Source organism: Trachemys scripta, chromosome 1, assembly GCF_013100865.1.
Source record: "Trachemys scripta elegans isolate TJP31775 chromosome 1, CAS_Tse_1.0, whole genome shotgun sequence".
Taxonomy (NCBI): domain Eukaryota; kingdom Metazoa; phylum Chordata; order Testudines; family Emydidae; genus Trachemys; species Trachemys scripta.
In genome coordinates, this window is record NC_048298.1 from 142,838,588 (window position 1) to 142,866,370 (window position 27,783).

Below are 27,783 nucleotides of genomic sequence, written 5' to 3' on the forward strand. Positions count from 1 at the left end.
TCATCCCTTCCTGGGGGAGCTGGATGGAGCAGAAGTAAGTAGCCATTTGCACAATAGACAGTCTTGAGATTGTGCATTGAAGAAAAGCAAGACTTGACAGTTGGGTTCTTTTGTGTTAGTTGAAACTTGAAATGTCAAGCATTGATCTGCTAGGGCAAGCCTAAAACTGAATTCCTGAATAAGCTTTTCATTTCCTGGGTTTAAATGTTATAAGTTTAAATAATGGATTTTTTAAATATCAAATGCCTTTAATCGCTTAAGATTCAAAGTGTCTCTAGACCCCTAGCTTTTTCTTGCTCTTACAGCAATAGGTAATACTAGATTAGAATTGTCTAGTCCTCTTTTACATTCATTTTCTTGCGACAGGATGCTTTTCCTTTCTGAGAGACAGCTTTAAAACCTAATGTGATTCTGAAAGCAGTAGTGTAAGGGGGTAGTAGTTTACAGTTTGCTCAGACTTTATTGGTAGTATGCTCTCTCTAACTTCTTAGAAGTAGTTTTGATTTTACAGGGAGGCTATATAGACCATGAATAGGAAGAGCCCACAAATACTTTAAATCCACTTTATTCTCATTGACTTGAATAGTTCTGCACAACTTTCAGCAACATCCATTATGAAATACAAGGAAGAGCAGGTCTTGGTTTGTTTTTTTTACCCATTCTTTCATTCCTTCCACATGTGTGGAGAAAAAATTTGTAGCAACACAGTGAAACATCAGAATTTCAACACTGAAAACAGAGACAAGACAAAAATATATATGTATGCAACTTTGAACTGGTCACACTTTAGGGCTAGGAACTGCACAATAAATATTACAGCTGCATTATTTTAAACAAGTTTATAACATCCTCTCTTAATTTAGAGAAATAGAACATCTGTCCTCTAGCATGGAATGCTACAAACACAGTACACTTGTGATAGGTATGAACTGAGGATTTTTGTATAGCGACTACTCATTTATACATGACCATGCTTAATAGGCAGCATACACAGAAATTAAATGAACTGTAAACTGTCAGCCATTCACCACCAGAGCACTAGGTTGAATATCTTTAATTTGTTTACTTTGAGAGATCAAAGAGGTTAATATTTGAAGAGCCTTTTAAAGTTTCAGCTGGGCTCTGTGCCAGACAGTGAGTTGGCATAACACAGGAAGTAGCAGAAGTTGGTCCATTGCCATTCAAAGCTAAATGATAGCTGGAATAAGTCTGGGATTAATGTGTGGCCCCCCCTTCCCCCCCAAACGTGTTTAATTCCTCCTGAAATACAAGTTCAAAAAGGTTGCCAACTCCCTTACTAATTTCTCCCATTGTGAAGCAATATGGTAAGTTCTGGCTCTAGCAGGTTAATGACAAAAGGCTGCTCTGTATTTAGTCCTCATCCCATATTGGCTCTGCCATTATTAAACAAGTCCAAGAAGCAGTAGCTCTGACGGCTTTGAAGACACCAAACACCTCCAGAGTGCAGTGCAAGAAAGAGTCACCAGCTCCTCGGGATCGCAATGAACCTTCCAACAAGGAAGATTAGCATTGAACATCCCCTCTAAAGAGGCTCTTGCATACCACAATTGGACAAACAAATTAAATCAAATTCAGGTATCTGAAGGGAAAGTTTTGGAAGCATGTGGTGACCTCAACATTGTACTAGAAGGCAAATGTTATGGCATGCAACGTGCCACTGAGGCAGGCTGGATTCCTGCTCCATATAAATGGGATCACCACATCTTGTCTGGTCCTGTAGTACAAAGTAGCTACACCGAAGCAGGCGAGTGTCATGCCATTTTCTGTTGGGAGTAGGAAGCAAGAGGATAAAATTCTTGCTGCCGATAGTTGAGCAGCTATGGCTTTGATTTTTTAATTAAAAGTGTAGTCCAACAGTCTTATTTAAATATTAGGTAGGAAAATAAATGCTATTTCTCAAATGCAGACTGACACATGGCTGCTTTCACATGTTTCTTTTAGTTAACACCTTGCAGAGTTCCACAACTACTGTGTTGTAATACACTTGCTTTAATACAGGCTCAATTGGAGGTTTAGAAGGGAAACTGTACCAAAGAATATGCTCTATATTGGTAGTAGCAGCTCATTGGAAAAATTGAATAAATCCTATTTCAAAGCAGGGGAAATGCCCATTCTTTGCATGATAGTCACTGGCTAAAAACTAGGCCCGTATGCCCTTATCACCACCACCTCAGAATGTACCATATCACTGCACTAAGAGTCTCACCTCCTCTGCTACTACAACTTACTTGGTTTACTTCCTCCAAGAAGCAAAAGCCTGTCTGTTAAGAGAGCACATCTATTTGGAAGTGGGAGGGGGGGAGAAAGAATCCCCCACCCTACAAGTTTACAATTGCAGTTCCTCACTTTCTCTCAGGCCCATTCACGCTAACTCCACCCACCATTTCAGACACACAGTGAGGCCAAACAAACTAAGAGGAATGTTTTACAAAGACTTACTGAGTATGAACTAGGACATGTAGGACTGTTATAAACTCAGGCCTTGGCTACACTGGGGCTGTACAGTGCTGCAACTTGCTGCGCTCAGGGGTGTGAAAATGCCCCCCCCAAGCGCAGCGCTGCAAGCTACTCCCCTCGGAGAGGTGGAGTACTTACAATGCTGCGAGAGAGCTCTTGCAGCGCTGGCGGCGCGACTACACTCGCGCTTCACAGTGCTGCTGCGGCAGCGCTGTGAATTGCCAAGTGTAGCCAAGGCCTCAGGTTCTCTCATTTCAGTCTTGCACAGTAGGGAAGCAGAGGGGCTGAGATGAGAAATTTAAATTGAAGGGGATCATTGGAATGGGGGCAAAGCCTAGTCTTCCAGACTACGGAATGCATTCTGCATGTCCTCAAAGAGCTGAGCATAGTCTGCCTTGATATTCGCCTCGCCGTCTTTCACTGGGTCCTGAAAACACATCAAGTGAAAAAGTTAGTCTTGAAAAACATTTGCTCCCTCATACAGTCTGACAATCCTTTACCACTGGCTTAACTCCTTACTGACCTCTGGGTTTATATCTACTCACTACACTCTGGAGAAAGCAGATGTTTATAGCCTCTTTAAATGACAGCTGGGTTTATGTCTCTCCCACATACCACACAATTAATAGGATAATGGAGAGTTTTCTTAGCCATTATCTAGGAAATTGGACCTATGGTTTGTAGAAACTTCTCAGATGAAAACTAAGTTTAAAAGGATTTAGGTAATGCTCATACTGGCAGTGATTCTATGTGATACAAGTGTTACAATGATTAAATACCATCTCCCCTCTAGCTAGAGCCAAATGGCATATGGAACTGTGGCATAAAAAAAAAAAAAAAATCAATCAAGCACATTAAGATTTATCTTCCTCACTGCGCAGAGGCCAAATTAAAACAAAATCCTTTCCACTGAAATTGAGCTAGTACAAGTCTGCAAGAACATGTCATGACACCTTCACTTTATACCAGAGAACTCTAATGCCCCAGCCACCCTCCATTTGTAGTGAGAAATGGAACTTGCAGCTACTCTCCTACTGAACACAGGCTATAAGGCCTCTACTTCAGAGAAGCCATTTAATGGACAGGATCGGACAATGGTATTATTGTGAGGGAGACCACAGATGTGTCTAGACAGATGGATCATACTTTTAAATCTATTCCCTCAACCTCTCTTTAAAGCTCATGTCAAACTGTGGGATGTGGACCATGTAAATGCTAATAGAACAGTTTGTGCCTCTCTTGAATCAGATTCCTTTTCATAATGTACTTTTATTTTCATGGGTGCTGCTTTTCCATTCCCGATTAGATGTGTGTTGTATGGACAATGCCCATCATTTATTGAATGTTTACTTGAAAAATGTGTTTTTAATGAGTCTGTTTTTAATGTTTTTAACACATTTCTTGTCAGAGACTTAAAATACAATACTATCTAATTTTGGACCTAAGCCACCTAGCAGTGCCCAAGGCCATTTGGTTGGGTTTGACCCCATTAACATAGCTGCTTTCTCTGTGGTCATCCATTAAGGCAGTTCTCAGCTGAAAGAACCAGGGCCATGTATTTGATTACAGCTTAGGTTTAGAGTCATAAACAGAGAGGCATTTTACATCAACCAAAAAAAGTAGAGCAAGTGTCTCAGTTTTTGGAACCATTTCTCCTCATATAAGAAAAATGTTTACAGGCAACCCAGGATAACGGCTTTGTAGATGCACTGAAGGCTTCCATAGGACTTTTTGTCTCCTTAGCAAAGCAGTGTCAATATCCCTATTCCAATGCAGCAGGTGGCCGTACAGAGAAGCCAGGGAGCCAATGCCCTGCTGCCCACAAACATACCTTGAATTTCATGGAAACGAGTCTCTGAAGGATTTCAGACATATTTTCTCGGATGATGGACCATGTGATCTTATTGTCACTCTGGGCTGTGGTCTCTACAGCTCGGCGCGCCATGTCGTAGAATGCAATCATGTTGGAAAGCATCCCCACTGTCTTATAAAAAGGGCAGAACCTGATGGAAACAAGATAGAACCTAGTATGAACAACTAATGACTTTCCCAGGCTGTAGAGCAGTTGAGAATATCTTTAATGAAGTGAGAGCTCTGGTGCCTTCATGACTAACATAACCCTCTCATTGAGGCTGGATTCTTTTGGTGGACGGAAATAAGAGTGCTGGCCTATTTCATCCCATAAAGCAACAATACAAAGCCCTGGATACACTCACTGCCAAGTGGCATAAACTGCCTATTGCAGGCCAAAATTTTTTTCAGAAGTATGACCCAGTGGCAATGGATCTTCAACTTCAGCCATGAGCAGAGTTGAAATCTTAAAATAGTGGCTTGGCATGATGGTGTGATCCTTGCATTACAATTCCAAGCTGTAGTGACACATTGTCACCACATATTGACACCACTGCAGCAAGTCACGTCATCTCCATTATTGTGGCTGACTCCATTTGGATACAGTGCATTTCTGAGTGTTTCCCTTCCCACCTCCCATCTGTTTGGAGGAATGATGGCAGCTCCAGTGTGTTTCCTAGCATGGCCTGGTGGCACAGGGAGTGCTCCTATGGCACCAGCACTCCACTCAAAACAGAGACCGGCAAAGCAAGTGGTGGTCTTGACAGATACCACAGAAATGCCATGTTATTTATGCAGTGCATTGTTGTACTATACGACAGGTGAGCATAGCAAACAGAATCCGTTCCCAAAACTTGGTCTAAAGGCACAAGCAGCTACAACAGACCACCACAAGCAAGTTGCCATTGGAGGGGGAATGCTTCACAGCACAGGTAGGTCTGGAGTTTGGGGAGGGGAGGGAAGGCTGAAGAACTCCATGGAAGGCTATTCCAGACACAAGGGATAGCATGGAAACAGGGTACAAAGTAGATAAGAGGAGCCATTGAGAGGGAAGATTGAGTGGAGCACCAGGGTGAGTAGGGGCTGTAAGAGGAAGTTAAGAGTTGTAGATGGGCTAGAGTTGTGCAGTGATAGTGGAGAAGAAGTAGCTTGAACCAGATTCTTGTGACACTCCTGAGTATCACTGGGGCCTATTGGAAGAAAGAAAGATTCTGATTGGGGGGGGGGGGGGGGAGAGAGAAATATCAGTTCAGACTAAATGATCCTCTTCTCCCTTTCTAGAGGGAGGGAGTTTATTCAGGCAAGGGGCTTGTTCATAGCACTGGTTTATTAGCAGTGTTCATTTCAATGGACAGACTGCTGGGGAAACTGTATTAATATAGCCAAGACCCTACCATGGGGCCAGAAGGGGTCTGCATACTGTGCCTCTGACAACATGGAGCCAATGGCCCAATGGACCACCACAGGTCCTATGAGCAGCTCTCAGATCACCTTGAGAACAGGTCCTGGTTGCCACATCAAACTGGATCCTATTCCCAAATAGGATTTCCATCTGAACATAATACACGGAAGAATGAATGGGGAGCACACAGCTCTCGGCCCTCACCTGTCATAAGGGCTGTAGCCATTCTGCTGCAGGAAGTCATCTTTGATCAGTTTGGCAACCTCCAGGGTAATTTTATCTGTTTCTGCCAAGGAAGCCTAGAAGGCAAAGTCCAAATTTAGTTTGGTGTCAAGTTCTGTGTATGGGAGCGCTAGGTGTTGGCTCCCTAACTCTGCTAAGGCCCATAACGCCAGTTACTTGTTTACACCATCACCTTTATCTACAGGCATGTGGCTTGCCTCCCGCTCTTTTCAGATCACTATAAATACAAATTATTTTGTTGCGTATTTCCCATTCACTGATACAAAGCCAATTATTCAATCAGCCACCAGTAGTTTACAAGCAGCATTAAACACAACTATTAAGTTTCCAACCTAGGTTGGGATTCCTGCAGATGCTAAGTAATGAGTTAAGTGAGAGATTCCTTCAAGATGTTAATTGCTTGCCTGCAGAGCAGCACGCACTAGACAATGCTTGCTAAGAGGCAGCTGTAGCTGTGATGTCAGCTTGCAGCTGATCAGGGAGCCAGCACTTCTGCTTTCCCTTCCCGGCTCTAGCATGTCCACACAAGGAAAACCAGACTCCAACAATGCATCTGAGGGTATTTCAGACCAGACCAAAAAAAAAAAAAAAAAAAGTCTGCTGCTAAGAGGCTGCAGCTAATCCCTGAAGCCAGTAGTTGCTTTTCCCCAGTGTGCCAAATGAAGTCAGTGATAAGAAAATTCTTAATAGCATGCTGTGCAGAGCCATCTATCCCCCTCCTCCTGAGCGATTATCTTGCACTGTTGGTCACTTCATCTTTGCCTCAATTTTATCCTCTCAAAAGGGGGTGACTGAGGCTTGAATGTTTGGGAAGTGCTTTCAGAGAGCCATGTGAGAGGCACCACAGAAAGTTACAATATAAAAGATAATTAAAATAGTGCCCAAGTAGCATGTTTAAGCACTCAAAAAAAGAAAAGAAATGCCAAAGCTGAAGACAAACATATGACCTAAATTACCCCTTGTGCAGGTGCACTATAGCAGTCTTATTCCATTTTCACAGGACCTCAGCCTTATTCAATATGCAGGTTGAATGGTGCTTAGTGAATGAAGCAGGGGTATGATACTTCTTTCCAAAATAACCTGTTATAACCACAGCAAAGAGCAAGGCTGCACCCATAACATGTTAAACTGCTTCCATTTTAACAATAAAAAAATAATTTTACTCTTATCTGGTTGTGAGTGCTGCCTTGCCTCACCCACCAAGCACAACCTGAACTGTGATCTTGTAACTGAAGACTACATACATTACAAAAAGGCAACCTCCTCCCCCCCCCACCCCTCCTACACACACACACACACACACACACACACTTTTTCCTCTTTTCCAGGACACACAGAAGCAGAGCTTAGAGCTCTGGTGGGCAGGCACCTTCTAGTGCAAGTGGCCCCTTCTGTGGCTGCTGGAGCCCTTCTTCCTGTCCATTACTTTCCTCCCCCAATTTCTTCCAATTAAAGTTAATACATGTAGGCTGGCTTGGCTCATGTGTACTATGCACATGTGAGCTACAATTTTTATATCAACTGAGATAGATGCAACAAAGTCAGTTTTCACTGGGACCCTGATGACACCTCTCCTCAAGAGCAGTTTCTCTGGCTAGGTTTAGCTTTCTACCCCAAATGCTGAGGTGCACTGAGAAACTGAAAGAAGCCTGTAGAATCGGAGGTCACTGCACACACCAGCTAATAGGTCTCCAACACTAGGCATGATGACTACACAGCCACTTTGTAGAGAACAGACAACACTCATCTAATTCTTTGTATCGTCATGCCACTGTTTTGTGTTAAACTCTAATGGGACAAAATTTAAATGCAACCCACTCTTCAGGCCTATACTTTGAGCACAGATTTTGGCGTGTCAGTGCAGTGCTTTGAAAATAGCCTTGTCAGGGTGCTGCAGGAGAAGGGGCCTCAGGATACTGTACTGCTGCATGGCTGTGAACTGGCATGTTACCAGAGGAGAGGGGCACTGAAAGAAGGGACCGTGAAACTTTCCAACATGTTTATTAAATTAGAGACTCAGCCTGCAGGTCTAGTTCAAAAACAGGGGAAACAAATATCAGGTCAGAATCACTGCATCCAGAGCATTTTCCTTAACAAGAAGTGCACTGCAGTTGGCTGCAGAGTTGTTTTGCAAGTGTACTCACGGGCTGCTGGCGTGGGGATTTCTCCTATTTCTAGACTATTCCGAGGGCTGCTTTTTGGTTCCAGCACCAGAGCAGTAGAAAAGACTGAATTAAGTACAGCTAGTGGCAGACAAATCTACTGTTTTTCAGAAACACTTCTGTCTGAAGCATCTGACAACAGCCACTGTCAGAAGACAGGATACTGGGCTAGATAGACCACTGGTCTGACCCAGTATGGCCATTCTTATGTTCTTAAAAACTCTTATTACCTTCCCTCCAGCTCTCAGTGCCTGCACACACACTCTGGCTAACAGTAGCCCCATCTCCCCATGGATAGTGTCTACAGTCTATGCCAGGAGCAGTGAAGTGGAGGCAGACCAGTTCTTTGGAAAGCCTCGCTAAGACACCATACTCCTCCCCACTCAGAGTGATCATTGCTCACTTTCCCCACAAGCTGCACAATCTCCGCCAGGTCCTCCTCTTCCTGCAGGATCTCCTTGGCCTTTGTCCTCAGAGGGACAAACTCTGTGAAGTGCTTGTCATAATATTCATCCAGGGCCCGTGTGTACTTGCTGTAGCTGATCAGCCAGTTGACAGATGGGAAGTGCTTGCGCTGAGCCAGCTTCTTATCCAAGCCCCAAAACACCTGCCAAATCCAAACAGATTCATAAGTTTCCCTCCCAGCAGAAGCCAAGTTATTAACGGAAGATGGTCAATCTCCCACACATTTCTGTATAATGAATACAGCAAAGACCATCCAGATCCTCCAGACAGGCTTGAAAGAGAATCTTTCCTCCCCACACTAACTGGAGGCCCTTAGATACCAAGATCCTCCCCCACTAGAATGTCTAGCATGCATTGAGTTGATCATTTCATGATGGTGGATCCCAGCTCCAAACAGAATACTTATCCTAGGGTCAGGCTGGAGGGATTGCCTTGCACAGGACAGATTCCAGCCCCGCTGCCTGCAGAATTAAGTGGGGCCCTACTAACTGCCAATACCTAAAATCAACCTCTCTTCCCAAAACACAGCTGTGCTGTAGGTTCACCCCTCTAGAAAACAGTCCAAGTCTCTATGCTCCTTCATTTAGGGATGCAGCCTCCTCTCTCTCCATCTTAGTACAAGGCTGCCATCCTTGCATTTGCCCTCTGTTTGAGGGACATGAATACTCCTGGGGAATCAGCCAACAGTGCGTGTCCGGAGTAGGGAGGACACGACACGGGGATGGGGTGGGCTTCCTCCCCACTTCCTGATGAATCCTGGCTGCATCAGGTCTGAGAGAACATCTTACACAGGGGCAGGCCTTGATACTGCCAGAACATTTCAAACCACCCTTACAAAACCCCCTTTCTGCAAACCAAGCCATTCACACCATGGCCATTAGGGCACAATGGCTGTCACTGTACATGCAAGCACTTCTGATGCAGTGCATTCATTTCAAACCCTAGTGGAGTAACTAGGAGAATACAGCTTCAACACAGACTGCAGTAAGGTGGCACGTACCTGAACAATGCCCAGAGTGGCAGATGTGACAGGATCTGAGAAGTCACCACCAGGGGGAGATACACTGAGCAGGAAGAGAGAGAAAGGAAAGCAGTGATCAGCAGCACTGGTGCAGGGCTAAGCTGAAGCTCCAAACCCAGCACCATAACTCAATACCAGTAGCAGCCAGATTTGCCAGCCTCCATGTCTTCCTTGCAACAAAATGCCCCACTCATTTGAAACCAAAGTCAGAGGATGCAGGAAGAGGAAGGATCCTGACTGGTTTTACTCTTGGTGAACAGTCACATTTTCCTGATCCAGCATTAGCAGCATCAGGCCTTCCCAATTCTTGGTACAAAATAGTATTCATCAATCAAGAGTCAAGGTTTCAGAGCAGACAGCAGGACATCAGGATTCTGAACTCTGATCCAAACAGTGTGTTTAGAATTCAAAAACTAAATCTGAGGAGAAACAACACCTTTCCTGAGCACAAAGTCCACATTTGGGACCAATTACAACTTTCCACTGCAGGTAACATTGCCCTGCCACGTATTGATATCCATTCATTTCCAAACCCTAGGCCATACAATACAGTTACAGGATCTAGTTATTTGTCGAGATGATCCAATTGACATCTGACCCCAGCCTCATGACTCAAGGCTGTGACCCAGGGCTCATTGCTGAGGATAAGGTGTTGGAGGGGAAAAGAGAGGATTCTCTCAAGACAGCCTGGGGTCCAGAAATTTAAAGTGTTTGGGGGGAGACAGTTTGACACAGAATAAGAGGTCCATTCTTGTAGTGGTTAATATCACTTCTATAAATTGTAGCACCAAGTCATTATACAGATGGATGATTAAGGCTGAGAGTTTGTCATAGAGGTCACGGATTCCATGACTTTCCGTGACTTCTGCAGTGGCTGGTGCTCCTGGCTCAGGGAAAGTTCCTGTCCCAGTTGCACCGGCCGCTGCTGGGGCAGTCTCGGGCCACCGTGCCCCCTATACTTCCAGCAGCAGAGTTTGGGTGTGGGAGGGGGCAAGGGGTTGGGGCATGGGATGGGGAGAGGTGGGCTCTGGGCAGTGCTTACCTGGGGGGGTTCCTCAGAAGTGGCAACATCCCCCTTGCTCAGCTACTAGGTGAAGGCGTGGCCATTGGCCAGGAACCACGGCCAATGGGAGCTGCGAGGGCGGTGCCTGCAGGCGGAGGCTGTGCTCAGAGCTGCCTGGCCACACCTCTGCCTAGCAGTTGAGCGAGAGGGATGTTGCCACTTCTGGGGAGCCCCCCAGCTAGGGTGACCAGACGTCCCGATTTTATCAGGACTGTCCCGATATTTGCTGATTTATCCCGTGTCCCGACCTACCTTTGGTCGGGACGTCCGGCACAGGCGGAGCCCAGAGGGGGCTCATGCCCCCCCCGCCCAGACTCCGTGGAAGAGACAGAGCGGAGACAAGCTTGCCACCCGGCTGCAGGCAGCGCTGGGGTCAGGCAGGCTGAGCTGCGCCCCAATCCGCAGGGCAGCGTGAGCCAGCTACTCTGTCTCGCAGGGCTCAGCTGCCGCTGCGGGAGGTGCTGCAAGGCGCAGAGGTGTTAAACTCCCCACCCTCTGGTTACCTGGTGGGCTGGGGACAACGTGCTCTGCTCTCCAGCCAGGTAACAGCTGTTCTCACAGCCTCTGCCTCTTCCCCCTTCTGTGTATGGGGTCAGCGAGAGAGACACGAAGTGAAGATCTGTGTCCGTCAGCGGACGAGAGCGGTTACGTGGGAGAGTGTTTGTCCCATTTGCAGTGTGGACCCAGCTGCTGCAGGGCTCTCCAAGTCACCCGCTTATTGCTGGCACCTTGAAAGACTCAAGTTGGCAACATGATAAGCTGGTGCTGGGGGAGCCCACCCCGCTCCTGTAGGGACTGACTGTTGTGGAGATGAGCCTCCCCCTCAGACAAGCAGTGCTCTCCCTTAAAGAGGCCCGCTTGGCTTCGCAGCGTCCCCTCCCCTTCCTGCAACGCCTGCGAGTGCGGTTCGGACGCAGAGTCGCCGCCAGAGCCTGGGCTGGCCTGGCACAATGGGCAGCTGGGACTAGGCTGCGGCGCCGGGAGGCTACTCGCCGGGACTCCAGGCTCGCCAGGGCCCGGGACTATGGGATAGCGAGTGCGACGGAGCTGGCCAGGGACAAGCTGCAGCCCTACTGCCCGCGCCCAGCGGGGCCTGGGAGGAGAGAGCGAGGGGAGTGGAGCTCTGGTGGCCTTTTTTTTGCTCCAACCAGTAGAACCATCTACCACTTTCAGATAAGCAAGTGAAGTTGCTTTTAAATTTAAAGGTTTCCAGCTCCTCAGACAGGTATACAGATGTCTAAGTTATTAGGACATTGAGCACAGAAGAAAATCAGAGACATTCCTGCAAGTCTAAGGCAAGTTACCTTCCTAATGCCACATTGAAACTGCTGTCAGCCCATCTCCCTCCTCCCTTTCACCAGCGAACTGGCTACAACTGTTGCCTCACTCTACAGAAACTGCTCTCACAAAGGTCTCCACCATCTCTTCCCTGTCCAAGTCTCAAGAGCCTATACTTTCATCCTGCTCAGCCTCTCTGCTGCAGAGAGCATCAGAATGACAGGCAGGGAAGCTGATCAGGTCACTCCCCTCCCTCAGCTTGATGCCATAGTGGTAGAGAGTCTGTGGAGGGATTTTCAAGCAGTGTGTCACCACTATCAAAGCTCTCCATAACTCTGCCCCTCCCTACTTATACAAGCTTCTCTTACATCACAATGAGTTCCTGTCCAACCCACACTGGCTTCTCTGCTCTGCCTGTGTTCCCACTCTCAATCACTCATGTGCCAGCTTCTCACATAATCATCTACATACCATCTTCCATCCATGCTGCCCCTTGAGCATGGTACAGTCTCCTTGAGCTCACCCACAGGCCTCTTATCCTCTCCACATTTCAATCCCTCTTGCATACTGTTGACAGGCATGTTATTCCCTCCCTGCCCAAACTCTGCTTCCTGTCACTCTGTCCTTAGACTGGGAGTTCCTCAGGGAAGGGGCCATTTCTGCTTGCCTGTCTGGGAAGCATCAAGCCACTGCTCCCATCACCCACCCCCGAGAAGAGCTGCAATCCAGGGAATGCGGAAAGGTTCAGTACTTACGCCCCGACGATGCTGACACTTCCTTCTCGCTCGGGGTTCCCCAGACACTTCACTCTGCCAGCTCGCTCATAGAATGAGGCCAGACGGGCACCGAGGTAGGCTGGATAGCCACTGTCTGCAAGCATCACAGAGAAACTACATCATGCGAAGGCTCAGCATCTACAGGAAGGCTTCCTGTGGCTGAACACCAAGAACAAAGTCTACTCACCAGCTGGCATTTCAGCTAAACGCCCTGAAATTTCCCTAAGGGCCTCAGCCCATCGGGAAGTGGAGTCAGCCATCATACTGACATTGTAGCCCATGTCCCGGAAATACTCAGACAGGGTGATTCCTAGAACAAAGAGAAGAGCACACTGCAGGTTACAGTTCAGACAAGTACTCTGGCTCATACACCTTTCCTAGAAGGGCAAGAAGCCTTTTCAGGGGACATTGAAATACTCATTTAGATTTTGATGACAAGGGAGGCTGAAAGTTATTCCTTTTGGATTCCCAAGAGTTTTCTCACTGCTTTGGTACCTTCTCCCTCTCTGCTCCTATTCTCTGAACACAGATTTGCTCCCCCTTGGTGAGCCACGTGGACTGTGCCCCCATTCTTGTTCTTCTGGTCCATGAGATTCAAGAGCTATGCCATTAGTTAACTTGTGCTTCTTTTGAAAGGTTGCCTCCGAGGCAGTGTAACAGACAGGGAGGCTATTCCCAAAGTGTGGCTTTAAAACAGTCCTTTACAGCAGAGAAGGGGATTTAAAGCTAATGGGACGCATCCTTTGGTTTCCAATCTGGCAGACTACAATAACTTTAAGGGAGGTCAGGTTTTGTCTCAAGTATTTGACAGCATTCAGTAAACAGCTTGTATTTTAAGATGAAGGGCATAACCCTCATCCCACCAATTTATGGGGGAATGTAAAGAGAGATAAAAAGGTCATAGCTGTATTCTCCACAGTCAAGAAACCATACTCTTTCCAGAATGAGCTAAGCTTTACAGAGTTGATACCAAACAACTACAGGATCAGAGCTGACAAAAAATCCACACTAGTAGCAAGGATTAAAACGGCAAATGCAATTCCTTGGCAGCCTATGTCTAAGAGAAGATCAAACTACTACACAAAACCTATTGGGTAAGTAAGGTTTAGAAAGATCAGTTTCTGAAACTAAGCAAAGTTAGTAAGCAGAGAATACATTGGAATCTGGATATACCAGAGGGCAAGATGACACCCATCCCGGGTAGCTTTTACTTCTCTTGTAACTCTTACCGGTATAAATAGAGGCTTCTCTGGCAGCGACGGGCATGTTGGAGGTATTTGCTACTAAGGCTGTTCTCTTCATAATACTTTCTACCTTCCCATCAACTTCCATTGTGAGCTAAAAAGGCAAAAAAAAAAGCAGCACATGAATCTGTATAACCCTACAGTGATTATCCCCCCCACTCCTGTGCCAGCAAAAGACCCAGTACAAGAGTATTTGCCCTCACAAGTGGTCTAACAATGAGAGCAGGGGATTGGACTTTGGGCTCGTGAGTTCTATATGCTGTTCTGTTACCGAAACCCCAAGTGACTTTGGGTAAATCCCTTAATTTACATGCCTCGGTTTGCCCACCAGTGAAAGGGTGAGGACAGATTTACTAGAGGTAAAGCTTGTTCAGATAATTGGATCAATACCACTTAGAACAGATATAAATGCTTTCACCTTCAAAATGGTGTACAAACAATTGTACTTTGGAACCTTTGTGGACAATATGTAGATAGGGAAACGGAGGCAGAAAAGGTAAATGACTTTCTAGAGCAGGAGGTGGGATTAGAACTCACAGCCTCACTCCTGTGCTCAGACCATGTCCTGTAAATATGCTAGATGAGCAGTATTGCTATATTAATGCTCTCTGGTTCTTACGTTTGCCATTTTGTTGGCTTATTTTAGTATTAGCAGTGTTACTGTTCAGTAAACTTGTGAGGGAAATGCGGAGCATGTTGTCTTTGTGAATTTAATTATAGTCTTCCTCAGCCTCCCCGTGAGACCAGAAAAGAATCTATTTACATGTTTGTGCATTGTGCTCTGTAATTTCTAGAAGAAGCTAGCTCTCCCAGGAGACACATCTGTCCCCCCTACTATTGCATCCCCATAAAGGGACGACTCAACTCTCCCAATGACAACGAAGGTGGATTTTTTTGGGGGGGGGTAGGGAGGTGGAGAGGGAAGAACAGGGAACTGCACAGATATTGCTTTGAAAACGTAGGCTATAGGAAGGAACCACAGTAGTCAAGTTAATAAATTGATGTGCAAAACAGTCTTAATGCTACATTAGGGTTTTGATTTAAAAATAAATCAATCACACATGAGTTTTCAATTCCATAAATTACACCCCAGGCAATGAGACCCACCATTAGGCAACCGCAGTCAGAGACAGGGATTCCCTTTCCCCTTATAAAGGAGCACTGAAGAGCACATTGTCACATTGTCTGTATTATCTCGCAATAACACCCCTAGGATCTGATTTGCAGAGGTGCTGAGCATCTACATTCTCAGTTACTTCAACACTAGTGTATACATACAAAGGGGCAGAACTCAACCAGCTTTTGAAAAGATTTTCTTCATGGGTGCAACTAAAACCTCAACATTTATGTAATGTTGCCTATTATTTTGGGGGGTTTTTTTTGTTTTGTTTTTTTAAATGTTTATCCCAACGTTAGTTCAAATGTTGTGTTGAGAGCTCCCAAAACTGACATCCTTCCCTAGATGGGACAATGACAGCTCTTACTATAGCACAACAGATTACCACGCCACATTGTGTCTGGAGGGACATGAAATGAGGCCTGCAACAGCTGAGGGTCTGACAGTATCCAGTGGTTCAAAGCCACCATATCAACAAGACACATGCAACACCTCTGTTCCCAGGAACATTTGGAAAGAATCCTTGCATCCCATACTGACCTCTGGGAAATCTCTGAGTACTTCAGACATCTCATTTCCTCGTTCTCCACAGCCTACATAGATGATAACATCACTGTTGGAGTACTTGGAGAGAGACTGGGAGATCACAGTCTTTCCACAGCCAAAGGCCCCGGGGATAGCAGTAGTACCCCCTTGTACACACCTGAGGAAAGAAGAGCCAGACTGGTTTATACTGAACTCAGACAAAGACAAGCAATGTCCTGTTTGCATATTGGAGTAAGTTTTCTTCTCAGACCTCTGAGGCTCTCTCAATTCACTTGCCTAAGACGGCAAAGATGGCACATGGAATCAGGTTTACCCCATGTCATGAGTACATGCGATATTTCAACAAGCCAGAACAAAGGGAACAGGCAGTCCCTCCCCTACACCAACAGCACCTACCACTGTTCCCAGAGTAACTAGCTAGTGCTGGGACAACAGCTGGAACAGGTTCAGTACAAAAAAGTGTTTCACTAATGGAGATGTCTGAGGAATGAGCAGGCTGAACATCCAACTTAGAAGCATCACTGAGAGAAGAAGTGACATGAGACATTAGGCCAATGTTGTCAAGCATAGATGCCTAAAGTTAGGCACTTAAATCCATATGCAGGCACCTAAATAAGTGGTATATTTTCACAGGTGCCAAGCCTCTGAAGTCACTGGGAGTTGCAGGTGCCTAACTTTAGGCCTCCAATCTGGAAAATGTAGGCCCTTGTACAAGCTGCTTTCTCAGTGATAAGATAAGTGATAACTGACTATATCTGGAGACTCCCCAGTTATAGCATTTACTAGGCCTGTTTTATTATGACATTTTCCTCCTCCTTTTGGTGCACAGGGAAATTTTGGTTTTGCCAGGGATTCCTCTGAAGTACTTGCATCACCATTTTTGGGATGTTGCTCTGGGGCATAGGAGATTTATATACATTTTCCACTCCTCTTAAAGGAATTCTTGTACAAAGATCAGACCAAGCCCCACGGAACCCCAGGTGGTACTTACGGGAAGAGGGCATCAAGGACCCGTTGGCCAGTTAGTAAGGGATGGTTGGCTGGTAATTTTTCAGTGACGGGACGGATTTGACGTACAGGCCAGACCTGTACCATAGTGAACTTCTCCTTCACACCTTCAAATTCCAGCTCCAAGACAACATCCTACCAGAAGGCAGCAGACACCCGGAGTAAGCAGACAGCTAGATGCTGGGGGAATGTGCAAGTTCTCATTCTCACAAGTCTATACAGAATCCCACCAGCAATGCACACCATTAATGACTAGTTATTCTTTAGAGCCATAGGCCTTCCAGTCACCCCAGTTACTACCCCAGCCTGCAGGAAACCCACTTCCCATATTTACAATGTCAGGGAAATTACTCCTGGGGGAATTCTGCACCACTGTGCATGCGCAGAATTTATGCCCCCTGCAGATTTCTTTGTTTCCCAGCAGAAAAATGACTTTCTGATGGGGAAACAAAGGGGAGCCACAAGAGCTGTCACGTGACCCTCCACAGCAGTATGTTTTGGGTTCCCAGAGCAGCCAGCAGAGAAGTAAATCACTGTGGGGCAGAGGGTGGGACAGGGTGGCCCCTACCCTGCGCCGGGCTCAGCTGCCAATCCCAGCTGGCAGGACAGGACTTCCTCTTCCCCTGCATGGCATCCAGGGCCATGTCAGACCAACCTCCAGATTTCTCCCCTAGCTGTAGGAAGCTCTGCAAATTCCCCTCACCCCATGCTTCCTGCACCCATTGCTCCTCAGCTGCTGGGGGAGCGATCACAGTACAGTGAGCTGCTCCATCTGCCCAACCCCCATGCATCCAGACCCCCCTCACACCCAGACCCTCCCACCAAGCCTCAGCCCCCCCCTGCACCCAGAACCCCCTCCAGACCCACTCTCCCTGCACCACCCCAATGAGTATCCTGCACCTGGATCCCCACCCCACTGAGCCCCACTCCCCCAGCATCTGAATCCCCCTGCCAAGCTCTATCCCCCCCCCCACCCCCACTGAGTCCCAATCACCTTTACCTGGACCCACCGGCAGAGTCCCATTACTGTTGCACCCAGAACCACCACCCCCAACAAGCCCACGTGCATCAAGATCCCCCCTGCACCCAGATCCCCTACTGAGCCACCCGCACCCAGACTGTCCCACACAGAACCCTCTCCATCCACACCTGGACCCCCCCCACACTTGGATCCTGCCTTGCTGAGCCTGCCTGCCCACACCTGGTGCACCTGGCATAGAGGGGCAGGGCCCCGGGGTCTTTCTGGGGCTGCCCCAGTCCTTGCACTGTGTCGGAGTTGGGTGCAGTCTCACCGCTGAGTCTGTGTCAGGGGAATGTGGTGGTGGGGGGGGGGGGGTGCGGCACAGTGATCTCATGTCTGTGCAGCCAGTGGCCTGTGCTCCCCAATGCCATGCTGGGGCTTCCACATTTATTTGACAAATAAAATGTGCAGAATTTTAAAATATTGTGCGCAGAATTTTTAATTTTTTGGCACAGAATGCCAAAGGAGTAGGAAATCAAGTGTAAGCACAAAGCCTCAGCTTCAAATAATCGTGACACACAGTAGCTAAAGAAAAGGCCATTGTTGATTCTGCATGTACTTGGGACACTGCAGGACCACCCACAGTGGAGTGGCAAACATGGTGTATTTAAATGGCATCCGCTCCCGCACATGAGCAAGGCTGAGTTTTCACCATATGGAGCAGCTTGATTTCACAAGGTATTAGAGTGATCACTGTTGGCAAGTTGGCAGCAGGTGACCTGCATCTCCAAAACCCAGCTGCAAGAGTGTGGAAAGCACTAGCCAGCACCATCTGGAAAACTTACTGATGTGTCGTAGTTCCCTGGTGGAGCAATATATGTTACCGTCCCCCTGTTCCGTGGGGGCAACATGATTTTGTGTTTGATAAGGGAATTTTCATTCACCAGTCCATAAATATCTCCCCCAGTGATGTGACTGCCAACCTAGGATCAGGAGAAGAAAGTATTCCTTTAGTCATACAAATGAAAGCTTCAGGTTTAGAGAGAGAAGCACAAGGCTTTATAAAACAGTCCTTAAATCTAGCACCCTGACTGTCTTCTGTGTAAGGCACTGTAACAGCCCAATAGCCTGTTTGCATCTTTTACTAGCACTGTGACAGCCCTGCTAGAAATGTGCTATCAGCCTACACAAGAACCGCAACCATTATATGCAATGAGGCTTGCAAGGCTCAGACAGCTGTGTGATTATGGATGAGTAGTGGAGATTCCCTGGCCTCCTTTCTACCCATCAGCCAGACTAACTTGAGTACAGCAAAGATGGAATGCGCCAATTTGTAGACAATGGAAAGTGAGGTACTAGAAGAAGGCAATCAGATCAAAGGTCTCACGTTTCAGCAGCGAGGCGGTCTTCAGGGTTGACAAAATAACTTGGCCAGAGCTACACCACCCTCTCCCAGAAAACGGATGCGTTAGAGAGCTATAGCTATCCTATTTGCTATGCCCAGCGTGTTCCCATTAATTATCTTTATTGTACTGTAAAGACATCCAGTTTAATAGGTACCACTGTATTTACCAACTGTGCCACCTAGCATCACATTAGTGGTACAGGCATTCACTGCCTGCTCTTTCATAGCCACTTTGCCTTAATCCACCAGTATGCCCACCCTCAAGCTCACTGGACTTCTGTTTCACAGACACAATGTATCTGAAAATGTGACTCACAATTCATCACTCTGCACATTCTTCCCCCACACTGCAATGTGCCTGGGGGATTTTTGGCAGCTTTGTCATAGCCTACCCGCAGGTTTTTGGAAGGTGAAAAGTCCCATTTGAGGTCTTTGCTCAGGGCTGACACGTTGACACCTCTGGGGATGTAGATACTTTGGGTCTGAGTGCTGATGTCTGTCAGAGGCCTCTGGATACCATCAAAAATGGCCCCCATAATGCCAGGGCCAAGTTCCACTGAGAGGGGTTTGCCAGTACGGAGTACAGGATCTCCTACAGAGACACCAGCTAAAGAGGTCGGTTCAGGAAAAGCTCATCCACGCATTTACCAAAAGACATTTTATCTCACTAATTCAACTGCTCAGATTGTGCAATGCAATGTATCGTAAAGGAGATAAGCATTCAGCCTCTATTCTCATATCTCAGCCTGGAATAATTCAGATTGATGTTTTCACTCTCCAGAGGAGACACTAAATATTTTCCTTTATGACCATTAGTCCTGAGCCACAAAATGGAAAAGTTTACTGGAAACCCACAACCATATTTAGAGATCCAAAGAGGACAGATAAAAGCTAGTTCATCTCTAAAGAGCCTCATGTGACTTACGCCTCCTGGGGAGGGTAAGAGAATGAGTCACAGGTGACAGTTGCCATTTAATGTGCTATAGGAAGGTGCTCACATACCCTGGTGATGAGGGCTATATAAGGGCTCTTCCCGTGTGAAATTAACCCGTGGAGTCAGTAAGGCAAGAAGTCTATTCTCCATTTAAGCCCTCAAAATAGAACTTCAGCGAGACTTCATGACCCACATAATACTTTTGCACAGAGATGGAGATGATGTAGCCAACTCCAAGTTTAATGGCTCCCTCCCTGATGTTCTCCCTCCTTCAACATCATTATCTATTACCAAAACTGGATGGTACATTTTTGTAGCAAGCAAGTTTGGATCAACAGTATGGATTTCCCAAGGATACATGTGCAATATGCTTATGTTTAGCAGAGAAATCAATCCACCCAAAGGATGAATCCTTCCCAATTTTAAAGCTGTATTAGGATATTTTAACAGTACACACTTTTTGAAACCAAAGCAAAAACCGCCACCAAAAACTGAATTTGCTTGGTAGCTCTGGTGTTTGTCATTTGTATTTGCCAATGAACAAATACAGTCCAGTTACCAAGTTCAAGTGTAACTGAAGTTAGACATTAAATCAGGATTGAGGTTTAAGGAGACGTGAGAATGATGGAAATTCTCTTCAATATCCTCAAAAAACCTTATTGGGCTTGTACATAACCTCTCTAGCGGGGGGGGATGTGATGTGTGGGAGTTCAAAGGACTATACTGAGAAAGGCAGGAATGAACGTGGGACCCCAAATAGGTTTCCGGGGAAATATCTACAGATAGGTTTATACAAATTCCCCACCTCCAGTCATGCCAAATCCCAGCCTTTTGACGGTACATCTGAGGAGAGGATGACATTCTGCTGATTACCTGTTCCAGGAGTTGGTGATCAAAGGCCTGAGCTATAAAAGAAACAGACTGATCTGTCCAGTCTGCGTTCTGGTTCTGTCTGAGATAGTTACAAACTTGTAATGATGGGGAAAGTCCAGTGGGTTTTGAAAGATGGACTCCTACTAAAGCCCGAGACTGGAGTTGGGGTGACCCTGGTGAGCTTTTTAGCATGTGTATAGATGCTTTTATTGTTTTTAATGTTTTCTCTGGTATTGCTTTTACTTTTAGAATAAAGGTGCTGGTTTATATAGAGCTGTATGGTAACTTGTAACTGCTGGCCATTTCTCTGTTCATAGCCTCTGGAAAGGAAGCAAAGCCCAAACACTGGCCTGTATAGGCAGCCTGGATTGCTGGGAATATCACAGTGTAGGCAGGGAACTGTGTAGCCTGGAAATACTCTGGTCAGAAGGGAGTGAAACACAGGTCTCTGTCCAAGAGAAATGATGGCTGAGGAACCAGGAGCCTAGAGTGGGTGCCCTTCTTGGGCCAGAGGGTGAATACAGGTGCAGTTGCCTTCAACTGTAACAATAGATACAGGATATATTATGCAAGTCTTATAGAAGCAGCGGTGTACTTTGAAGACGGTCTCATTACCAGGGTTGTGCAATTATAACAATGTAATCATGCACTTTTTACACACGCTCCATCAAAACCTATGTAAGGGATAAGGAACAGAGATGGCTTCTGCCTATGACCACTGCAATCTAGTCCCACTGAGGTTTGTTTATTTGCTCTACTCTACTCATCATCCTACCTGTTAGGATTACTTAGTTTGACAGGCCTCAAAGACACCAATGAGAAGGATACAGGTTTCTTCATACACCTGGATAGTAGCCATATCACCCTCCAGCCGGATAATTTCTCCCACCAGCTCACAGTGGCCAACTCGTACCAACTCGTACATAGCTGCACCTGCCATGTTGCAAGCAGTGACCACTGAAAAAGAAAAACACCTGGGTGAAACTATTTCACATCTTGTCTGAAGAAGTCAGCTAACCCAGCAAAGAATGTAGAGTGCTGGAAAGCAGAGGTCTGGTACCCAATCAGTCCATGTAAGTAGTAAGCGGGTCCTGGAGGGACAGCTGCAGAACTTATGAGCCAAAACAAAAATGTCCTGTGCTTATTACCCCTGTTCCCTGGGTCCTATGGCCAGCCGCCATTAGACCTTAGTAATCTATAGACAGCTGCAATTCATATCCAGGATATGCCCTGTACTCACCACGAGACTAAGAAGATTTAAGATTCTAAATGACAATCCTCCCAAATCCCTGCTAAAAAGACACTCCTTCCCCAAAGCCCATCATGAGCACATTCACCCCTGGGAAAAGTAAAAAAGACACGACACTCCCACTATTCTGACATCAGACCATCTAGTATATTGTCCATTTAACTTATGGAGTGTGCTGGGGCAGGGACTGTGCCATTTTATTACTACTATTTGTATTTGATAGGTTTGATTTTGCAGGAAAGTGACAGATGATTTTTAAACAGATCTTTGAAGTTGATAAAGCCTTTGCCACCTGATTAGAACTATTTTAAAGTGGATAATATTTTGGCCCTAAGCTACCTCACTATCCTAAATGACCAGAAACTAACTACAATAATTTAATACATTGGCTTATGAATGAAATGTGACTGTTATGTTGAAGAGATTCCTAAAGTTGTCCTGCTTTCTTCAATACAATGCCCTCTAATACACAGGGTTTGACACACAGGAAGACACGCATTCACAGTGGTTGATTTATAATAAATAAAACTAATACATAGTAACACCTTACTGACATTTCCCATGCTGGTGACTCTCAATTTCGTACATGCATGTAAAGCAGCCGACAGCTCTTTGAGGGCTTTGTGCTAGGTAGAGTATGTGTGAGTGTGGGGGGGGGGGGGGGGGGAAACAATTAATCACTTGGAAAAGCTTCACTGTGCTTCCTCCAAGAGGACAAAGATCCATGAAACAGTTTTCATAATACAATGTTGAACCCACGCCTTCCCCAACCGAACAGCACCTACCGGGTCCTGAGACTCCATGGACGTAGCCAAACACGCTTTCCCTATCTTCATCTCGGATTTTGGGTAGCTTGGAAAAGTTCATCTTGCCCGTTTACCTGCCCAATAAGAAGACAATCAACAGTTCATTCTCTACAGAGCAGGAACAGACCTAACCCAGTGAGCAGCAGACTCCCCTTTTCAGCTCCCCTCTCCCATTGCTTCCAATTAACAGAAAACCCAGTGCAGGAGCCTCAAAATTCACGTGGTCCGATGCACCTTAATTCCCACCCCTTCCACCACTATGGATTCATGGCCAGCTATAGTGAATAGCAGTTTGCTTATTTTTTTACTTCAGCAAGACATACCAGTAGAACAAGCCTTATTACTAACAACATTGTGACACTGGCAATACAGGGCCCCAGGTGCTTATTGTGGAACTATTTCCACCCTGATTTTAACACCACTAAGTACAGCAAACTATGCTCTGAATGTATTATTTTAAGCCCAAAGTTCATCTCCCACTCCTCTCCCCCTTGCTGTAAGGCTCACTTCAATCTGCAACATTTACAAGAATGATAAGTGATTTCACAACTTTCAAACCAGCATTTCTGAGCCGCATAAGTACTGTATGCAGCCTAAAGTACCACTATGCCTGGAATCCCCCCAGTGCATTTTTACAGCGTCACAGTTTAGTGTTTGTTATGTCTCTGAGATTGCTACGTCAAATGTATTCCTTCTACAAGTCAAGTGATGCCAACACCACAGCATCCAGCTGCTATACGCTCCGTTGTTAGACAGCTGGATAGATTCTGCAGGGTTAACAGGAGGCCTTACACTTACGGATTGGGAAAGACTTCAAAATAGATTTAGAGCTTAAACACAAGGATTTGCAAAACTCCTCACTGACAGGCCACAAACAGACTGCAGATCCATGTCCTTTCTGTAATAACTGGCAGTTGGGCTGCTCTGTGCTTGAGGTCTTGATAACAGCGTTTAAACAGCTCTTTGCTTTGTCACCCATCATCCTGCTGGTTGTGTGTTACCTTGGAAACTCATGGCAATGTTACTGATCTAAGTGGGCATCACTTGCTACCCGTATGTTAATTCATTCCTAGAACAAATCCAAATAAAGTGTTGGGAAAAGCCCTGGAGATTGACTGCTCTGTGTACCCAGAGTGCAGAACGGATACAGCCAAGAGCAGTTCATCCCCACCATCAAACCAACCCTGGAGAGCTGAGTTTAGGCTCAGAGCATACCCTATGCCCAGTGTCTCTGCTTAGACAGTTAACAAAGGGGTTCATCAGGGCTTGAAAAACTTGCCCCCAAACCTACTAGACCTGGTGAAAGATACATGTGCTGCTATTCCATCTGCACATACACAACACCTATCCCACCCTCCTTGCAGGGCTCCCCTTCCCAGTCTGCTCTCTAGGGATAGTAGGGAGAAGACTGCTGCTCTCCAGGGCACATAGGGCTCAGTCTCCCAGTTCTTCCATTGTACGTGGGCCCTCTGCTTCTCCCTAGTCTCACTCAGCCAGAATTCCTACTCACCCTCAACAAGCAGGTTTTCCCAAGCCCAAGTGCTCGCTCACAATAGTGGGTTGTGTGATGTGGATACCCATTTATTCATTTCCCAGGCCACTGAAGAGATGATCATGACTCAGTCCCTACCAACTTGAATGGGAACTGGTAACCTAGAGATGAAAGGCTGGGTGTTCCATTTCTAATTCCTAGAGCTATCTAATCCTTCTGGCACAAAGTGTCCTGTGACCATGCAGTAGCTCAGGAACAGAGTGGAGTCCTCAGCACTATGAGGCTATACTGTGTAGCTTAGCATTAGAAGCCAATTTTAAAAAGTTTGTTGAGAATTCCATCAGCTATTTCACAACTTTAAGAGGGCGTCGGCACCAAAAGGCCACCTGAAGCTCAGGAGTCACAGGCAAGGGAGTCAGTGCAGCAGTGGCTCCAGCTGTGCTATTCCACATGCCCCACTGAAAAAGCAGCAGGACTTAAAATCCCACCCAGAACATTCACTCCAAGAGATCGTTCACCGACGGAAGCTCCAGAGCCATTAACACTACTGCAGGGTTAGTTCCTACCTACACAATCCTTAAATCCGTGTGCTGAACCAAAGACCAATCTACATTCTGATGTGACTGAACCATGAGAGGTAAAAAGTTGTTGCTCCTCATCCATGCTCCCACCTAGGTTAACAGAGGCATAAAGGGACTTGGATCAGGTCACACCATTCTACGTCGGCTCCTTCTGGAGCTCAAACACAAACTGTTCAGATCAGGAAAGTCAGTTGTGAGCCACAGCCAGTGATGTTATTTGAAAGGGTTTAACTCATCTTCAGTCAGAGCTTTTGAAGAGCCCACAGCATGAGGCAAAAGCAATCATTCCAAGGACAGAAACACATTCATTTAGACCTGCAGCAAAAGCCTTCTGGGAGGGATAGCTCAGTGGTTTGAGCATTGGCCTGCTAACCCCAGGGTTGTGAGTTCAATCCTTGAGTGGGCCACTTAGGATTTGGGGCAAAATCAGTACTTGGTCCTGCTAGTGAAGGCAGGGGGCTAGACTAGATGACCTTTCAAGGTCCCTTCCAGTTCTAGGAGATAGGATAGGAAAAACACCCTACCTAGATCTTGTCCATCTTTCAGACAGAGAGACAATCTCCTCCCCTTCTCTTGCATCCCCACTCCCCCCTTGCTTCCCTGTACTTTGTCCAGAAGGCTACCAAAGTCATCTTCCTCACTCACCACTCTCTCCATGTCAAAGGTTTTGGAATCATTCCATTAGATTGCCCTTGACCCAAACATTTCAAGTGCCTCATCCTGACCTCTAAGGATACACCTACACTGCAGCTGGGAGGTACGACTCCCAGCCCAGGTACACAGACTCGCACTTGCACACCTCGAGCTAGCATGCTAAAAACAGCAGTGGGGACATTGTGGCACAGGCTGTGGCTCAGGCTAGCCACCCAAGTTCAAACCCATGGGGTTGGATGGGCTTGAACTTGGGTGACTAGTCCAAATGGCTGCCCATGCTGCACTATTTTTGGCATGCTGACATAGCGTGGTCTGTCTGGGCTGGGAATCACACCTCCCAGCTGCAGTGTAGACATGCCCAATGTCTGCACAACACTGGTCTGGCTTACCTCTCCAAAACCAACATCCACTGCTAAGGCTTCCAATACCCTGGCAACGAAACCTGCTTCAATACTCCCTTCGGATCCTTCTCCCATGTGGTCAGAACCACCTCCACATCCTGGTGCACCAAGCCACAAGGCCCAGAAGCACGGACACCTTTCTCAAGGGGCTACAATCCTTGAAATACTGAACACTATTCAGAAACCACTGCTCTCCATCCCCCCCAGCTGAGCTTCCTGGTAGCTGGTGGTCAGGTTGGTTCTGTAGGTTTTCATCTTAGACCATACGGTCATCTCCTTAGGGGGCAAGGATTGTGTCACTATATTCTGTACTGTGCCCCCCACATGGGAGGCTGCTATCTGCCGGCCAGCACTGCACTACAAGCGCAGATACTGATTGTGTTTAGCATTTAGCCACCACCATCACCACACTACCGACCTTAATCAGCCAAGACCACCTTACTATGTTAACAGAGCTGGACACGCAAGGATTTTACTAAATTCTTTTAGTCCCTTAAGAGGACTCCCCCAGCCCCTGGGGTTAAACACTACACACAATTCACTCTTCCTTGGTTACCCGCATTGTGAGCAGAGCAGTTACTTTTTAGTCTGTTACTTATGGATCTGTTACACAGAATGTAACAGACAGAAAAGCCCCAAACCCAGTAGTTTTCAACCTAGATTCCCCCCAGTAAAGTCACTTGGCTGCAGAGCTGTCCCCCAAGAAGTGAAAGGTTTTCTGCTGCCAGTGTAAGAAAGCACCCAATATTCTCTGTCATGATTACTATCTTTTGCCTTTTAAATTTGGCATGTAATCACTGATGGAGAGACATTCAATGCTGTTCAAAATTTGAGCCCTATACCCTGGGACAAAAATCTGTCTTAGAAATTAAGACCCTGATGAGATGATCATAAAATGCCTTTTTGTAGCAGGAAACAAATGACTAGATTTATCATACCATAAATATCAAAGGATTTCTTACCTTGCTTTGTAAGGGAAAAGGACAGGCAAAAAGTCCACAGGCCAGATGAAGCAACCCCAGATTTCAGCACTAAAGTAGCAGCATTTAGTAGCAAATGACTGTCCTTCCCAAAAGGCCCCCCAAGCCTCCTACATAGAAGGATGCAAAAAGCCTGCTGCAGAGGGGGAAGAAATTCCATACACACAGCAAAGACAGTCACCTGACTTGATGACTCATCAGTCTCTCCCCAACAGCACTGAGAATGCTGCAATAGCAAATCAAGCTGCCCGAGGCCCATCTGAGCTCTTGTTCCTAAATACAGCTTCATTTTATTAACAGTCAGGAGGTAAAAGGAACATCACCATTGGTAGCAAGTTCCTCCTGCAATGGTCTCTAGGGGAAAAGCCAGTACATTCAGCTTTGGAAATTAACATCCATAAACAAAACCCTTAAAGGATGCATAATTTTACGACATTTTCTACTATCTAAGTCAGTCTATACAATCAGTGAATTCACTTTCAGATTCCATACATCAGTTCCAGTGCAAAGTTCTATCTAGCTATTTCTTGGTGGTTTTACATAGCTATGCTTGCACATCAAGCAGCACAACAGTAATTAGCTGAACACGAGATGCTAATTCTAACGTAGTTTTAAAGGACTGTTTCTTAATGCTCAACAACAATCAGCAGCCTGTGAATGGAACACAGCTGATACAGTGAAGAAACAGGAGAGAAACTGCAATACTACTTATTGCTTAAGTGCTTAAAATAGGGAATGAACTCATGGTAAGATAAGGAATAAGTCCATATGGTGCTTTAGTGCTGTTAAAATT

General features: G+C 46.1%; 1 protein-coding gene across 1 annotated transcript; it reads right to left on the bottom strand.

The window, feature by feature from the left end:
- Positions 1 to 549: 549 nt before the first annotated feature.
- On the bottom strand, positions 550 to 27,130 carry ATP6V1A (ATPase H+ transporting V1 subunit A). Its single transcript, XM_034788112.1, has 15 exons — positions 26,973 to 27,130; positions 22,862 to 22,956; positions 21,656 to 21,784; positions 19,413 to 19,627; positions 18,461 to 18,598; positions 16,638 to 16,789; positions 15,641 to 15,803; positions 13,969 to 14,077; positions 12,927 to 13,049; positions 12,719 to 12,833; positions 9,602 to 9,665; positions 8,540 to 8,743; positions 5,936 to 6,030; positions 4,310 to 4,481; positions 550 to 2,905 (listed from the first exon to the last, which is right to left on the bottom strand). Exons 2-15 carry the CDS (start codon positions 22,941 to 22,943, stop codon positions 2,813 to 2,815), a joined length of 1,854 nt encoding a protein of 617 aa, XP_034644003.1. The 5' UTR covers positions 22,944 to 22,956; positions 26,973 to 27,130; the 3' UTR covers positions 550 to 2,812.
- Between the last annotated feature and the right edge of the window lie 653 nt (positions 27,131 to 27,783).